Here is an 18,338-nt window from a genome sequence, read left to right on the forward strand (position 1 = left end):
GGCTATGCTAAGTCTCCAGCCTGCTACACTGTTGTTCCTGCCCTAACGAAGCCAGAGCAGTTTCCTAGCAGAGCTTATTAGCTGGGGCTTCGCGCCTCACCTGTAATGTGCTTCACTGTGTTCCTGGGAGACAAAAAATTAAGCCTAGAAATGAATAAGCCAAGTGACTATAGAGCATCCAGCATAACGACCTTCTTCTACAAGCTCTGTGTCACCACCTCGTGGATTCTTGAAATTCAAATGAAAATAGAGAAGGAAAAAAACATCCCTGGTACATACATGGAGAGTTCCTAGAAGCAATCAGAACTTCTAAGCTATGTTGAGGCAGAATCCCTCAATTGTCACACTGGGATTTAATGAGATTTAATTGTATGAAGTGTTATTTAATTTGAAAATAATTAAAAGCCAAGACCTCAGTTTATCCTCTTGTGACTATAAAGAACTTTACTCCAAAAGTGCTTTACACAAGGCACATGCGGGCGGTTTTAATGTAAGGCTCTGTTTCTCCGATTAAGCTAATAATGAAGACATGCAGAAGGCAAAAATTTAACATAGTTCAGGACTTTTCTTTCAAAACACACGCACAAGTCAAGTGTTAATCTGGCATGCGTTTTTTTAAAAAATATGCAGTCAAAAGACCATTGAAAACATTCTAGAAAGCAATTTGAGCAAAACAAAATCCTCCAGAATTTTTACAGCCCAGGTGCTGCAGGAGCTTAAAAAGTTGCAGAACCATTTGTCAAGGAATTGAAGTGTATGAGTGCCCTCAGATTTACACAAAATGAAAATTTGGGCCTAATTTTTTATTTGGGAAACATTTTCAGTTATTCCTAAAAGTGTGATTAGTCTCTGTCTCCACACTCTTCAACAGGTAGCTGCACTGACCTCTTTATTTTACTACCTGAAGTAGCTAGAGAGGCTTTACAGTGGACAAATCTTAGAAGAAGAAGAAAAAGAAATTAATTGTTCTCTGTCATCCAATGAGCACCAGTGAGTCGATCTGCATCTAAGGCTCTTCATACTTCTGATCTTCAAAGGTACGCTAAATTTGCAATTTTGACTTGTTCCTCTAAAAATAGACAACAGGCTTTGGGCCTACAATTTTTTTAGATTACCTCCACATTTAGTTGCAAGAGCTTTTTCTCCACAGGTGACCCCCTCAGCTTTGTTAGTTTATCACCTAACACGACTTCAGCTGAGAAGGCAGTTCAGCTGACAGTCAAGGGGAATCCCACTGCCCCTGTGATGGTTTGCTGCCATTTATTCAAGCAAGAATGCCAGGAAGCACTTGTCTGAGCTGATAATTGTGAATGAAATATTTGATCTAGAGTAACAGCAAAATTAAATTAATGTTTTAACCAAGTGTGATTGTACCTATTGTTTACGTAGCTCTCTAAGTATTTTCAATTATGTTTTGTAAAGAGATATTAGGAATATGCAGTGATAAACTAGGAGGACTGAATCTGTTGAGTGACTGTTCCTTTAATGTCTTCAAGCAAAAGAAAAATTAAGTTTCCTTCCTCTGTAATGAGAGAATCATGACACTTACCTGGGCTCACACACAGTTTTATAAGAATTAAATGGTGTGTTTTCCTACTGAAATTTGTAAATTTTATTCATGTATGGGATAGCACAAGATTTTGTGCATTTAGAAGAAAATGATCCATTTGCAGAGTCAAATAGAACAAAATAATTTCCACCTTGTCAACTATTAATTATCTTTTTTATTCGTTCTAAAAACAGTAGGCTAAAATCCAGCAAGAAGTAGTAAAAATACCACAACTTTAACATACAAAAACTCATAATGAGGGGAAAAAAAAAATCCAATTAAAATCTACAAGGTTTGGAGGAAAAGCGTCTAAGTATTTTCCAATTCTGAAAACGTCAGATGCATTCATGGAAGCAGTCCCTTTAAATAACAGAAAGCATAAGAAAGATGTGCAAGCACACAGTATTTTAAGCTCTAAGAGAAACAGAATGTGTTTTCTATCAGAATCATTGCAATCATTCAAACACCAATCATTCAAACACCAATCTCCAAACTCTTCTTTGAGTCTGACATTGAAATCTCAGATTAATATATGTGGAGCAACAAGGACACCTTGAGGCAAGTTAGAAAAATGCAAAAATTTCTATTCCACATTGATACGGGAGGACTTATAGATTCTCCCTAAGTCTGAATTCCTTGGAATTTGCACATGATGTAAATGATAAGCTCTTAGAACTGTTTGGCAGTGTCCCACACGTTCCACAGCGTATTATTAAAGCAGTGCTTGGTCAGCACTCCTGAAATGCTAGAATAAATGCTTACCAAGTAGATTAATTTTCTTGCTAAGAGTTTCGAAAACAGATCTGGTTTTGCAACACACTAATCTTGTTCTGAGTTGCTTTTCATCTCGGTACAGAAGTAAAAAAACTCCCTTCCCCCTGCTCAGCATAGTATTACACTGTACATATTTTTAAAAGAAAAAGTATAAAAATAGTGAAAAGGTTTCTGAAGAAGTTTTAAATGTAAATCTACAAAAAAATTAAACTTTCACAGTTCTTTGTCACTCTCTACAAGTTTCAAGTATTCCTTCATATTTGTACCTTTGAAGAACTGATATAACAGTAAATGTTTTAAAAAAAAAAAAGTGGGAAGAGGAGGACATCTTACACTTATTTTGTTTAAGATTTTTTGCACATGAAAAAGCAATTATTTTTTTAGTATAGCATCTAAGTTAGAACTGGAGTTGTGGGGCCATTTGTTGAGCTTTCTGTTCCCTTAGTGCTATCTGCAGCCTTAGAATCATCACATACTTCAGAAGGCTCACTTTCCTCTGGCGTTGATGGGGTAAGATCAATAGTGATCAAATCAGTTTCCTGATCTGTTTTTTGTACTTCACTGCAAAATTCAACTTTATCTTCCTGCTGGCTGTTCTTCTTTATCTGTCCATTCTGTGCAGGGTAGGTACTGGCAATGGTGTCATACAGAAATTGGTACTGTTCCTTAAATATAAAGAGAAAAAGTTAGTATGAATCGATAATGCTCAGAGCCCAAGAATAAACACATTCTTTCTCTGTTTTCTTATGTTTTAGAAATGTAACATGTAGTTGAACATGCAAGAGTGTATGAAGCAGCTTCCACAGTTTTTGGCATACAGAGTGTTGCTTCTGTGGTTTATTCTGATTTCATGTGTATGTAATGTCTCTGTAACTGCCTGCATCAGACATTCCAAGTTGAGTCACTCAGTACCCTCTTGGTTCACGAAGTCCCCAAAATATGTTTTTTAGAGTACCTAAGTTGGAAACAACACGTATTGTAAGGAGTCTAGGAAAGTAATCTAATAATCTGCCTCATATCGATGACACCTGGGTCTGGTTTGTTAGTAAATACACAGTGTATGCTACAAAGACACAATTCCTCAAGAGTGATTTAAACGAAACAAGTCGATGGCTGCCAGCCTGTGAAATGGAGTTAGCCTCCCAGCTTGGCAGAAGTTAAGGGACACTGTACATGTACATCCACAAAGCAACTGCAGAAACATCAGTTTATGTAATTTTTAATTTTATAATATGCACCCTTCCACAAAGGTGTTGTAGAATTGCAGCTCTGGACATCTCACAGACTCCTTCATTCTTATCAGTAATGGCCAATTCCCAAGTAGTGGTGAGTGGCTGTGAATGCCCTGATTAGAACTAGCATTCCCTACGCAGAAAGGATGCGCAAGGTTACGAGGATATTAGTGCCCATGATAAGTAATCTCATAATTTTTTTCTGGTAATACGTAAGATTTACTTACAAAGGTGGAGACCACTCCCAGCCTGGTGCGACGAAGAGCTTTCACTACTTGGAAAACATCTATTACTTCTTCTACTTCTGCACTTTCCAAGAGGGTCATTAAAGCACAAAATACACCAGTCTGCTGTGATCCATCACTAGAAGATGATGTAAAATGTACTTGTAAATTTAAAATGGAAAATCAGCAAGTCCTCTGACTAAATGTTAGATTTATTTCAAAGTCCGCATAATGAATTACACTTCCAAAACATTTTTTACTGGACTGAAATTGTTACAATTAAGAATATCTGTAGGACACACACAAGTTTATCTAGAGGCTACCTGGATCTCATGTGGCCACTTAAGGGGTAAGAGAGAAATCAGAAGCTTCAGACTTACAGTCTCAACAATTGTTAGCAGGATTATCCTCTGGTTTAGATGGTATGCAAGGCTATTCCTGGAAATGGTCCTAAAAAAGTGGCCTTATGTACTGGAGCAAGAGATAAACCTAAAAGCTCTGCTGGATCCTTATTTAGTAGTATGCTACAAGAGCACTCTGACCTAGCATTTCATCTCAAAATATGCGTACCGGGCAAGAGCCACCTACTCCACGCCCACGCTTGCCGAAGAGAAGTGTGCTCACTTTTCAGCACTACAATCAAAAAGGTCAAGCTGGAGCAATTCAGGCAATCTTCTAGGGAGAGCTGAGTCTCCAGACACATAGAAAGCCTTGTGGGAAAAGGCTGGCATCCCAAAATTTTGGTTGCTACATATATCCAGAACTTAGAGCTAGGTTAAGGTATGTGCTGAATTCAGACCCACCAGCAGTGGATGACGAGCGGGACGCTGCGGGTACTCCTATTGTCTTCAGTGACTGGTCTGGCTGGGACTTTTTGTTTAAGGTTGAGAATCATGCTGACTAAATCTTTGGGGTTTTCTGGAACATCCAAGCCACTCCACTTGTGATACTGATACTGATACACCTTCTGTGTTTCTTTCGTCTGAAAAACAGCAGTGGACATGTAGTCAATGCTTAAGTTAAAATAAAGATTCATGTAGTACATCTATTGCAGCTGATCTGCAAGAGAAAAAATATATTCCTGAGGAACTGCATGGCGATGTGAGTTCTACCTCATGAATATGAGGTAGGTAGACATCCAAGCTTTGCTCAAAGTACAAAAGACAGCTGATCTCCTGAGACTCCACTACCACCATCTCAGCAATTCACTAAATGGGAAATTTGACCTAATTTATAGCATTTATCATGATTGGCTGCTGGTCTGGAAGAGAAAAATATTTCCATTTCTTGGAGCAGGAGGCAAGTGCAGTGGGAACTGTCCCTTCTCTTTCTTTAGGCTAAGTTTATAACAGGGAAACAAATGTAAATCTTCCTTTTGGAATTTGCAAAGAAAATTTTACCTTCAGATGTGTAACATCAAATGCACGTATGGTATAGCTAGGACAACAGTTGACATCTGTCATTTGAACCTCTATGCCATCATATGTTTGTTTTCCTTCTCCCCAGTACTGTGCACAGAGTTCCTAAAATGGATAAAAGTACAAGTCAGTGCTTACCATTCAAACCTCCTTTTATTTTATCTTCCACATGCACTTACAGAATGTATTGACTTTAAAGTAGTAGGAGTGTCATTGTATTTTAAAATATAGCATCATACACTCTTCCCCTCAAAAATTCATCAGAAAGTAAATTAAGAAGGTAAATAGTAGAACAAATCATATCAGAAAACCAAATTCCTCATCCTATGAAACACGCTTAACTGGAGGATGGGAATGAGAGACTGCAGTGCAGTGTTTTCTTTGCATATAGAAGACCCTTAATATGTCAGTGCGAAGATGACGCCCTCACCTGATCTCCTTCTTTCAGCTCTGTCAGCATAACAATGACTTTGACTTTTCTTTGGAAGACCATTTGCCAGAAGTCAGAAATAGTTTCCTGCAGTGGTCCCTGTGTTGCAATCATGGCTTTCGGACCCCAGTAACCCTATAAAAGAATTTTTTACTATTTTTTTCTTAAATTCAGTTGAAATGTGATTGTCAAGCAACAGAACTCATTCTCATTTAAAGATTACCCATTGAAATAGACTAATGAACCCTTTTGTTTATAGGGAAAATATGCCTATCACAGTAGGCAATGGTCTTACAGGAATTCTACGAGCCAAATGATATTAAACTCAATCCTCCTAACAGTATCACTTCCAGATTGACAACAAGGTATACTCATGCTGCGGTGGGTGAGACCTCAACCTGCCATTTTCTGCAAAGCATATTTTTAAGGGCTAAAACATCTAATTCTACACAGCTCTTTAATTTGACCACTAGGAAATTGAGTTTACACCACACAAAGTTGGTGCACCAGTCAATTCACACTGAGCTACCCAAAAGTAAAACCAGATTTACTCTGAACAGATATCCTAACTGTGCAGCATTTTAAAGGTTTCAGATAAATCAAATTCAGCTAGTAATTCCATTAAAATCAGTTACTTCATTAGTGACCAATAATTAGTGACCAACCTCCTTCTTTTGGAGGTATATATGATCCCAAAAACTTGATGGCCCCAATTTTCACTAGTAGGGTTTTGTATATGTGGATAACTATACTCACATTTTGCTAACAGGGAAAATATTAATATGGATCAACTTGTACGTGGGCAGATGCCCACTAACAGAAATACACGTTATCATGAGGCCAGTCTGAAAGCTGTTGATTTTAAACATAACACACACGCAAAAAAAAAAAAAAAAAAAAGTGTTTCTATGTTTAGTCTCACTATTTGAGATTGCACAGTCTAAGACCATGTAAGGGAAAAAGATTCATCTTATTACTGCAGCAAAATGTAGAAGATTTTGATGATTAAAACTATGAATGGATTTGCTAATCGACTCTCGGATCTTTCTCCCTTATTCAGGTAAATCCTATTCTATTGGTGAAGCCAATAAGAGAATAAGAGCTCAAGCTAGAATACAGTTTTAGCTGAAAGCTTATGAAATACGTATAATGCATCCTCTAAATACATACAGTTATGAAGGAAGCATTGATGTATTTGCTTGATTCCTCACAGTCGCTGTCCTCATCTGAGGAATCATCTGAATCATGTTCACATTCTTTATTGCATTCATCTTCGTGCCTGATGGGCACTCGGTTAAAGTCATCTGCATGAGACAAAGTGTCACCGTCATGCCACACTACCGCTCAGGTATAGCGTTAGAGGAGGGCTGTCCCTGCATGTGCAGGGGGGAAAATAGATAGAAAAAGGCCAGTTCTTTCACAACAGACTGCAGAACAAAGTCCACTTTATTTGAAATAAACTTAAACACTCCCAATAATTCACATTTTTAAAAACTCATCTCTTCTTTTCTAAAACACTATGACAAGTTTCTAATTTTACAGTGTTGAGAAAATTAGTCAATCAAATACATCTCAGTAAGGTAATTTACTGTTCTCATTTTTTTCAAAATGTAGTAGGTTTTCTTACAGAAGATAACATAAAATAAGGGAAGGTTCATGGAAAATACTTACATGGAATTATGTTGGCATTCCTATTTTTCCTTTTATTTTCATCACGATTCCCAGTGTTCTGTGTCCGCCACCCCTTATAGGAAGGTAATCTCTAAAGAAAGAGGATGTTTGGTATTATGCTTGATTGAAATGGTTCCTGGGATCATTGTCCCCTCTGGACACCCACACTCAGTCTCCATCTCCCAGTGCCTCACTTCTTTAATTCTTTAAACTTTGGACACATCTGGACTACAGTTTAAAAATGCTTGCTATACCATGTATGATGGCACAGGAAATCATGTACATAGACACAAGTAATCGTTCTATGCTCACCATCTTTGTCAAAAATATTAACATCAAAAGCAGGAATAAAATTTCATTAATTTACGCTTTTTCATGAAGATAAAGAAACTGTTTCTGTGCCAGAGAAACAAAACAGCACAGAAGTGATCTATTATGTATGGTATCTCTATCTCATGACTGATGTGCAAGGCACTTTCTAATGTAAGTGGGAGGTAAGGGCCCTCAAATGCAATGCTTATTTACCTGAAACTCTGCCTCCAGCAGAGAAGGATCACTTGGAGGATCTTTTCTTTTCAGATTGTTAAGATAGGAATGCAGTTCTGAGAGACTGACCTCTGTTTCTCCATACTGATTGTATTCCACTAGCGCTTGATGGATGAGGATGTACTGTGACTGGTGTTTCCCATTTGAAGGGTTTGAAAATGAAGTTATTAAAGAGTAAAAAAAAAAAAAAAACCAACACATATCACTTTATAAAACCATTATAAGAAACTATTACTCCCATGATGTTATTAGTGTTAATATTATTAAGCATTAACCTTAAATAGGCATTAAATACAAGTATTAAAAATCAGAGTGGCTTCCAAATTAGACATCTTGGAGCATGTTTGGTGTGCTGGACGAAAAGTGTTCTGCAAATAAATGTAATGTCATTCAAGAAATACGCAATTGAGATTTGAAAGATTTGCAAAACGCTTAGATAACTTAAAAACATGCATCACATAAGTCCATAACTTTTGTTGTACTTTCAACTCAACTGAAAATCCCACCTAGAGAGACAGCTTTTAGAATTTGAAAATTGAGTTTGATTTGCAAGTTCAATTTTGCATTTGTGAATTTTATGCCAAAAGCTGGATTATCAAATCTAAAATGTTCTTCTTGGCTTCTTTTTTTTATAAGCCTAAACTTAAAAAGCTAAAGCTTCTAAAACTGAAAAACTGCATTGGAAGTTTTTCCCTCTCTTAATATTTTTCAGAGCTGTATTTTCTATGAACGACTTCAACTGAACTGTAGCAGTACCCAGGACTGAACAGCGCACTTCGAGAAATACTGATGAAGCCCTAGCAAAGGAGAGTTCTAAGTGACAGCAGTTTCAGCGAGATACCTCTACTTGAACCATGAGGCACCGCTGCCGACGCAGCTTCACAACATAGCCATAAACATCCACTCTGCCTTCTGCATCCAGCCCCTCCAGCATGGCATCAATTCCTATATATGTCCCAGTACGCCCAACACCGGCACTGCAAAGCACAAAGGGATTTGGTTATCGAGATCTCCCAGTCCTACTCTGAGAGGGGAGCAGTCAGTGAGAGAGTGAAAGTGAAGATGTGTAACAAAGGAATATAAAGCAACTGAAAACAGTTTTGCTGTAAATTAACTGGCAACAGAAACAATTATGAGTTTGTATTTTAAATACCTTTTAATGAAAGTAAGGCCAAAATTGCCAAATGTGGTGCTTATAGCCAGAGTAGCCCAACATTTATCTGGCTGCTTTCCAAAAGCCTATGTATCCTCTAGATTTTATTGACCTGAATATCCTTCAGAAAACAAGCCTTTTTATGCATCTTTTGCTGCTTCACTCTCAAGTAATCAAGTCACAAAATTTGGGATCAGCCAAATACCTTTGCCAGCTCCCTTTTCTGAATAGCTGCACTTCAAGTTCATTTAACATTAACAAAATTTTTAAAAACTAATATATGTTTACCTGCAATGAACCACTATTGGGCCGCTAAAAAAGTTGCTGAGAGCATTAACTCTGCGTCGGAGTTTGAGAAGGAGATGCGGATCCTCAGGGACTCCATGGTCTGGCCAGCTTGTGAACTGAATATGAGTGACATCTCTTCCAGCTGTCCTTTCTCTTCCCTGGACAAAGTGAAGTGTGGTTTGTTTTTTTTTTAAAAAAATATATATATACACACGAAGCCAAAATCAAATGCAGATATACAAAGCAGAAGAAAAATAAGGGCAGGAGTCATCAAATGTTGAAACAGAAATTTCAAACAGTGTGCTGTAAAGTTGTAACCCCAATGGCCTCCCACGTTAAGACATTTTTCATATTCAGTTTTAATTTAAAAATATCCATGAATCAGGAATACACAATCACTCCAACGGAGGACAAGCAGGAGGTTCAAAGTGTTGCTAAAAATAATTTTTCTCAGATTAGCCTATGATCCAGAGTATAACATGTCTCCCCACTCTATTCATAAACAACTTGGCCAGTGTATGGCTCTGCTTACTTCAAGGGATACAGGCTGGTAATTCTCTTATGTCTCCTAGGAGTAGCCTGCTGAGGGTACAACAAATTTTAAAAAAAAAAAAAAAAAAGAAATTTAAACTCAGACTTCTACCCTTTAGAAATAGATACAAGAAAACCTATGATTTTCTATGAGATTGACTGTCTTAAGTCACTTGATTAGTCACAGAGCAATGTCTTTGTTAAAAGTTAATTCTTAACATCCCGGTATTCTCGCTGTCTTCACAATAACTTACACTTTTCTTTTAATCAGATCACTTCCTGAGTAAATTTTAATGCAACATGAGACAGCAGAATAGAAATTTCCAGCTGTAATCATGGATCAAGATGGGTGGAGTCTGTTGCTTGACTATTTTGCTGAAGATCTGTCAGCAGATTTACTCTTTGAGTCTTAATGCTTTTAGCTATGACTTCCGCTCCATTTACCCTCACTGAAATATTTTCGCAAAGGGCCTGAGAGGAGCATTTAGACTTAGATGGCAAATTTTGTTCTCAATTATGCACAGAGCAACTAATGTAATTTCAGATGTATAAAAGAGAGCAATTAACCAGCCTTAATGATTCTACACATAGCCAAATGGTAACTTGAAAACACTTATGTTTATAAATGCACTTGAGATTACCAGAATTTGTAATTGTCCCACTGTACAATTACCATGAGGGTAGATAATGGTGCTCTGTGAGTCACACTGATTTTACTTGCAGAAGCTTATGCTGAGATACACACAAAGCAGTAAAATTTCTGTGTTAAAGAACAAACTAAATATCTAAGGAAACCACAGTGTATTAAGTTTTCCATATTTAATAGCATATTAACAGTTTCCTCTTAAATGTAGATTCCAGAGTACTAAGGAAAATACATTTTTAAGTTGGGAAATATATGTCTAGCTCATATTTCTGGTAAAGAATGACACTTGCATCTAAGGAGTTTTCTCTTAAACTATATGTTGCTGCAGGAAAAACAGCAGAGCATCTTCCATTGATAGCTGACTCTTCTCCTCTTAAAAGGATCTCGCAACAATACCTACAGACTTCAAATAGACACTCAAATTCCAGTCAGCCTTACACTTTTGAATCAACTTACGTTTGTGATGTTTAGTTTCTGAATTACATAGTCTGGACACGTTTTACTTTCATTGATCTTCACAGTGATGTCACCATATGTTGCGGAGCCATTCTCCATTGACGGCCAGTACTGGGCACATTTGTTCTATGAAGATATGAAGTTAGGTGAGCAGCACGACAGCAAAGTGGCAGAGAGATGAGAGCTAGAAGAAAGTGTGATTTAAAATAGACGGCAACTCAGTATAGTTTTCCCTGGTTCTCACAGGTCTTGTCCTCTCCTGAAAAGGCTGTCACTGCTTAGGATGTCAGTGCTAAATAATTCCAAATATCCAACGATTCAGGTCTCTGACCTGAAGTTTACGCCTATGGAATTTAACCTGGAACATAAAGTGGGGAAAAAATCCTGTACACTAGTTGAAAAAGTGAACAGCTACTCTTGCTGTTGCCTGAAGGCTGTAGAAATGTTTGCAGCAACTTCTATGTTTTCTTTTTCAGTCTTCAGTGAGGGATGTTGCTCCTGCCTGCCTATAACATCAGCTTGGGGATGCTGTAAATCTGCATGCTAACAACTTTTTCATCTTTAGAAGCAGTTAAAACAGCAGTTCCCCTTCTTTCTGCTGTACCTGGAATAAGGAAGAAAAGCAAGTCAGAAGCACCCAACCTTCCAGTTAAAGGAAAGGCAAAGACAACAGATAAAAAAAAATATTCTGTCTAGGATTTACTGAGTGTATTGCCAGGATATCAGAAGATAATAGACAGAAGAAAAATACAAACCATACTTTTTACGACAGATCTGTGAGGAGCTAGAGTTCTCCCTTGAGCCCTTTTCTGGATTTATTAGCTGTAATTTGGAAGCTCATCCTCTGCTACTTAGAGCTGTGACTAAAGTGACATTTTCTGATAAGACTGGGAATTCCATAAGGCAACACTGTTTTGGTATGCCTTCCAACATAGGTTCTGCCACAATGAGAGAACAGTAAAGAATGAAAACAAAGTACTAAGAAGAAAATGTAATTCACTACAGCACAGCAACCCTTTCTGTTTTCAGACAAAAGAAGGATGGATGGATGGATGGATGGATGGATGGATGGATGGATGGATGGAAGGATGGATGGCTATTTCTCACCCTCTTTCCTTCCTCACAGCGAGTCACCATGACAATAATTGTTGCCTTCTGTTCCCAGATCATTCTCCAAAAATCATCCGTGGTTTCATCCTTGGGGCCTAGCAGGAGATATTTTAAGGGATTTTTTCAAAGAGTGTGGCTACATGAAAAAACACTTGCCTTCTTGACTTGCTTAGCCATGCAGTCTGAAAAACTAACCAGAGATCAAGCAAATAACAGACACACACTTGATTTCATTATGACTGCTGCCATTAGGCTACAACATTTTAAAAGTGTCATATATATCTTCAGTCCATAGCTGTGAAATCTGAAAACTTTTGGTATAAAATTATACATCATGAGAAATCTGCCTTTGAAGTACAATTTATTCATCTTTACAAAATTCCCTAAGCAAAAACTCATTGGCAACTTTTTCATATTAAATTTCAAAATGTCATATTTTCAATTTTTCTTTAAATTCACTAATATTGTTTACTACTCTCTAACAAAAAATGGGTGAATAAAGAAAGCACATATTCTTTTAATGTTAAAATTACCTTGTGCAGCAATGTATTTTCTTGGTTCTTTGAAGCCCTGTAAAAAGTACAATGTTATCAACTTTTAGAAAGGAAGCATGAACAATTTAAAAGATTTGCAACTTTAAAACCAAATTCAATATGCAACAGTCCAATAATACCGAATACATTAGAAAGATGGAAAGAACTCAAACAGAAGTCCTCAAAGGTGTTTGACACATGAAATGTACAGACTACAGAATTTCTTCAATAGTGCCTGAGATGTTTTTTAAGTAGAAGTCACTCACATCAATATAACTTGCATTGATATAGTCTGATCCTGGGTCTCCTGCCATCTCTGAGAGCTCCACACGGTTATGATCATCTGTTTAAATCATTTAAAACCAAATAATTATATTATCCCAAGGCACTGAGAAAACAAATATTTATAGAACATGCAAAAATTGTCACAAACACTCACATGGGAGGATATCAATGTAACGGTTTTTGTTCTGATTATGGCTTTTTTTGGCCTCCTTTATGGAAAATTTAGTGAAAACTCTAGGAATACTCTGTAAAATAAAATGTTTCTTTTATTAGGTAAGCATATATTTAAAATAGCTTCTACTTACAATCAAATGCATATGAAAGAAATTTGGTACTACTGAGTCTGGAAGACAACATTCTGTTTCATACGATACTACTTCATATATTTCTTATATCGAAAATAAACAATTTTCATTTCCCTTAATATAAATAATATATATCTCCACAATTATATATTATTTATATCCCCATGGTTATGCAGTAAGAGGGAATATTAAAAATATGCATTAAAAGGTACTTTAGAATGAGAAGTATTTGGACTGTGTATTTTATCCTTTTGCTGAAAAACACCTTCAGGGAAAAAAAAAATTACCATCATCTTATAATGAGGAGGCAGCAAAATTAACTGAAGCCTATTTGACCTTAAATGACAATTCACTCAATTTTCTAGATTTGTATTTTTTTTATTTATTTATAACCACTGCATATACTTCAAACATGCTCTTGAACAGAATTCTGCCAACCACCTGGCTACAAATCTCTGGTACATTCTGAGCCAATGACAAACCTGAAATTCATCCAAGAAAAGTCTTCCTTCATCAGCAATCTTCCTCTTGTACATGTCCAGCAATTGCTCCGAAGGTATTGGCTCTATGTTCAGAAGTTGCCTGTCATCATCTTTAACTGTGTAAATACGTTGAACATTTCTCATTACTGACTTTGAAAACATAAATTACATTTCAGTAAACACGATTCTCAAATTGTCAGATAAATTAACAAAAGGACAAACCTCTTTATTTTAACTAAGCGTGTTTATTTTTCAGAAAAATGATGTGGCCTGAGCCAGCTGTGAGCGAACAGGCCCTGGGAATAACAGAACTTGTTCAGCTCTGCTGCCTGACTGGAGACACCTCAGAAGGAGGCAGGGACGTTGCATTAACAGCACTCTTGTACAAAGTGGCGATTGTCACATTCAGGTCACAGCAACAGCCCCAACACCCACAACGGTTATATGGCCTTGCCCTCTACTTCAATTCTGGTCATTTATCGTTAGTGGCAAAATGGATTACTGTGCAAACAACCTACAAATGTAACAACATGTATTGCCTACTTTTGCAAATTTTCTCCAATTTACTGTCTGAGTTGCAATAATCTGTAATATCGTCTTTAATGATAAACTAATGATTGAACAAGTTTTAACATCTCTAAATAGACATTTATTCATTTTTCATTTACATTGAAAAGATTCTTTTTTTAACAACTGTGTGTCTAAGCAAATGGATTTGAATATCAGCATGGTATTACTTCCCATTTAATGTAGTTAATTTTTGTGGGTTTGAATGTCATAAATTATTTTTTTCTTGAGGCTTTCTGGTATTCACTGATTCAGTCTTTGTTCATAGGCTTTGAAATCTTGTGCAAAAGGTTGCACATAATGTTCAGTTTCAGTCTTTGGGATTTGAAAGGCTTCAAAATTTTGCAGTAAAAAACAACTGGCTTGTGTTTAAATTCATGCTTTGAAAAAGGTGCACAGGAAAGGGAAATTCTGGTTGAAGCTGTATTTGATTCTGGTTTTACCCTTAGGATTAAACATACCACAACCATTGTCTGGGATAACAAAACTGGGTTTGTAATTAAATAGTAAAGAAGAGTTTTTCAAACACTGATAAACTTTCAGTTCATTTAAGTATAAATACTTCTGCTATGCATTTACTGAAGTATTTTTTTTTTTCTCCATATGAGGTGTTACCATGTTGATATCTGTAACTTCTGCATACAACCTAGAATGTAAACAATCCAAAGGTGGCAGCAAGACATGTGACTAATTTTATTTCCACTTGCTAAATATATAAAGATACTCACCTGCAACAAGGTTCACGCCTTCAGAAGAATTGCTGTAAGAAGCAAAAGCATCTGTAAAAGCTTTGACTAGTAAGACATATATATGATAATGAGTTAAATAAAAGCAGTTTTGTATGTGAACACCAAGACTGTTCATAACCAGCAGACCACGTCACAAGCCCTCTGTGAAAACAGAGTGCTACAACTGGGACTTACAGGTCCTACACAGAGGTGGTTGGGATCCTTGTCTTCCTACTCTAAGCACCATTGAGGGGGAGAAACAAGGGAACCACATCAAACACCTTTACGGCTTGCATAATTTTGTCCATATCACCTGCAGCAAATATGTCTTCAATTTTTTCACTGGAGTGACTGCTCACACCATATTTGCTTCTCTTGATAAATAAGTGACAAAAAAATAACACATACCTAAAATATAATTAAATTAAGTTTAAGTGCTAAGTAGCCAAGAACAAGCCAGACTCTCTGGAGCTATACAAGCAAAAATTAGTTTTGCTTCCCTAAGCATAAAAGTTCACATCTCAGCAAGAAGTGTCCCCTTGTCCCCCTAAGGGGAAGAGCAGGGAGGGGAAAAGGGTTGGAAGAGTGGAGTCCCCAAGTTCTGCTGTTGCCAGAGGGCTGAGAGGTTTCTGAAGAAATTGCCCTAACTCCTCCATCTCTACCAGCAGCAAATGCCCCCTCACACATTGCACCACCTCCCTTCACAGCAATAGCAGTAGTCAGCCTGGCTTTCCAGGGCTCTGGCACAGACATCAGAGAAGGCAATGACCATTCTTCTATCACCATCCGCTGTCCTACAGAACTGCCAAGTTACCTGGAGATGACTGTAATAAACAAACCCTCCCTGAGATATTGTTTTGGGTGAATAAGCATTTGAAAGAGTTCCAAGAAAGTGTGCATTACTTTCATAACTTTTAACTTAAATCATGAAGGAAGGGTTTTCCAGATATTTGTGGACATTTTTTCACAAAACTAGTGACAAAACACTTTGTTCTAGCAGATCAGTTCTTCTGTGCCCTGAGAAAGAATATAGCAGAGACAAACCCCCAAAAGTTGAGTTTCTTTTGAAAGGATTAAAAGGTAAAAGGATGTTTTTTCCCAGTATTAATGAAATAGCAAACTTGTAACATTTTTGCACTACCCTTTGGGAAATCTTGTGGGAAAACAGAAAGCCTCCCCCCCCATTTATATAAGAGAGGGAGAGAAACATGAAGCTTACCTAAGCTTTTTTTTGTGAAGATCATAGATTTTGTACAAAACCAGTAGTAAAGCAATTGATGTCACAACGATCAAGAATGCCAAGAATATAATCAGGGCTCTAGAATTATCTAGAAACAGGAAAAAAATAAATTTATTATTTCTTGAATACATAATAATGGCATTTAAAAATATCTTTTTTTCCTTTTTTTTTTGTTTTTAAATCTGTATACTTCCTAGAACCAGGGCTCATTGATTTTTTTTGTGAAAAGAATTAAACAATTATTTTTGAGTGTTTAGTTTAAATTTGTCATTCCAAAGTGCCAAAAACTCTTAAGCTCACAGAAAAGGAAGGAATTTTTTTTTGTCATTAAGAAAACTTTTACTCAAACTCTCCATGTCCACCTGTCAAAATGCTACAACTCACTCACTGGTTCAGCATTACCATGGTTGTCTCCTGTTCTGTGTGACCTGTACACCTGAGCAGTGGAGCTCTCAGCTGCTCCTGATCTGGGAGTTGGGAATCCCTGACAATTCACAGATGTTCAGCTCCTGAAAACGCAGGATCTGAACACAGGAAAATAATCCTAAAGTGAATTATTTAAGTTAGAGAAATGATTTTCTACTTGCATTTGAATGTTTCCTGAAGAAACCACAGCTGTGTAATAATTCTGAATTACGGTCAATGACTTTTCAACATGATCTGTTACATTAATGCTGAATGAGGATATTATTTTTTCAAATGCAGATCAACTATCAACTATAAAAACAGGCAGTTTGGATTTTTAATTAAGAGCAATTGTAATGGAATTCACAATTTAGATTATTACTCTCTACTATACTAAAGTCTAAAAGTAAAAATGCTGCATATATTTACTTACATCTGGTTCTTATACTCCCCTTTACTGGCTGCCCATTATGTTTTCCATTAAACACGAAGATCTGCATGCAGTGGGTGAGAACAATAGAGATGTTAATATATAACAAGTAAAAGTTTCTGCATAATTTTTTTTTAAAAGCAAAGCACAATGGATACTCAAAATACATCCATCTATTTTCAATGAATCAACCTCTTTGCCAGCAGGATCTGCTGTCAATTATGGTGTAGCCATTTATAGTGCAGCTCAGGTTTCCACCTAAGTTACAGCAAGATCTAGATCCAAAAATATGGAGATGACTGGAAAAAAAAGTTAGTGAAATGGGAGACACATTTTACAAAATCAAAATCAGATGTATCTCAAGGAAAATATCAAATCTCTCAAATCTGAAAAATACCCATGCAACTTGTAATAAAACATCATTATTTTATTTACTTCAACAGTAAATATACAAATACTCTACTGAATTGGATATTTTTAATACAAGTTCCTATATGGGAAGTAATTCATAAAAGGTTAAATTATAGAAGCCAAAATAAACTTAAATAAGTTGCTTTCTTGCAACATTAACTTTTGGGTACTTTAACTGGTGTTAAAATACTAACTTGGTTTAGACGTGTTTATATTTCATAATATATTTTACATTTATCCAATCTTTTAAATTTCCTTAATAGAAATTCCTGTCAGATCTAATAGGCAGCTTGAAGTTTGTATGTCAAATATTTCACACTTTTCTTGTGAAGAAAAATTAATCTTCAACTTAAAGATTTAATACTAAACAGTGGAGAATACTAACAGGATTGAATAATAGTGATTCTAATAGTAATATTCTCCTGTTGCAAATCATCCAAAAGGGAAGGATAAGGGCTTTCAGCACCATTGCTGACTGCAGGCTGAGTTCTTACTGAGCCTACCCAATCCCTTAAGAGAAACCTCTCCTGAAGACTCAGAGGACTGTGCTCCAGCTCCCACCCCAGCTCTAAAAGGCCAATGTGTTCAGGGGGTTGGTGGTTTCTGAATTCTGCAGCTGGGAAGAAAGCCATGGTAGGTGGCAACATTCAGAGGAGCAGCAGAGGTGGCAGAGAAAACAAGCAAGAAGTTTCTTAGATAGTGAAAGCCAGAAACCTAGTGCAGCAGTCGGGGTCAAAACATCACTAAACCAAAACATATGCTGGGTAGGCTCCTGCTTTATTCCCTGAGCAACTCAGTGTGCAGATAGAAGGGAATCGTGACATCCACCAGCTCTCAGCATTGATCTGGGTTTTCTTCTTGAGCCTTCCATAACTTGACCCAGAATTCTTTCATTACTAGTTAAGGCCATAAGGCTTTCTCTGT

General features: G+C 36.8%; 1 protein-coding gene across 10 annotated transcripts in view; it reads right to left on the reverse strand.

Moving 5' to 3' along the window:
• Positions 1 to 1,746: 1,746 nt before the first annotated feature.
• PTPRC (protein tyrosine phosphatase receptor type C) overlaps positions 1,747 to 18,338 on the reverse strand; it is a 65,550-nt gene continuing 48,958 nt past the window's right edge. For all 10 annotated transcript variants that reach the window (XM_082314408.1, XM_082314416.1, XM_082314415.1 and 7 more), the window contains 19 exons: positions 17,007 to 17,067; positions 16,148 to 16,256; positions 14,929 to 14,960; positions 13,634 to 13,749; positions 13,001 to 13,091; positions 12,828 to 12,904; positions 12,562 to 12,598; positions 12,026 to 12,123; positions 10,919 to 11,044; positions 9,286 to 9,443; positions 8,686 to 8,821; positions 7,824 to 7,973; positions 7,299 to 7,389; positions 6,798 to 6,931; positions 5,628 to 5,762; positions 5,180 to 5,302; positions 4,583 to 4,761; positions 3,783 to 3,918; positions 1,747 to 2,988 (listed from right to left, as the gene is read on the reverse strand). In XM_082314408.1, the coding sequence (XP_082170534.1) occupies positions 2,716 to 2,988; positions 3,783 to 3,918; positions 4,583 to 4,761; positions 5,180 to 5,302; positions 5,628 to 5,762; positions 6,798 to 6,931; positions 7,299 to 7,389; positions 7,824 to 7,973; positions 8,686 to 8,821; positions 9,286 to 9,443; positions 10,919 to 11,044; positions 12,026 to 12,123; positions 12,562 to 12,598; positions 12,828 to 12,904; positions 13,001 to 13,091; positions 13,634 to 13,749; positions 14,929 to 14,960; positions 16,148 to 16,256; positions 17,007 to 17,067 (2,262 nt within the window). In that variant the 3' untranslated portion in view covers positions 1,747 to 2,715. The remainder of the gene's footprint in view (positions 2,989 to 3,782; positions 3,919 to 4,582; positions 4,762 to 5,179; positions 5,303 to 5,627; positions 5,763 to 6,797; positions 6,932 to 7,298; positions 7,390 to 7,823; positions 7,974 to 8,685; positions 8,822 to 9,285; positions 9,444 to 10,918; positions 11,045 to 12,025; positions 12,124 to 12,561; positions 12,599 to 12,827; positions 12,905 to 13,000; positions 13,092 to 13,633; positions 13,750 to 14,928; positions 14,961 to 16,147; positions 16,257 to 17,006; positions 17,068 to 18,338) is intronic.

The sequence above is a fragment of the Platalea leucorodia genome (genome assembly GCF_965183815.1).
Source record: "Platalea leucorodia genome assembly, chromosome: 5".
NCBI classification, from domain to species: Eukaryota; Metazoa; Chordata; class Aves; order Pelecaniformes; family Threskiornithidae; genus Platalea; species Platalea leucorodia.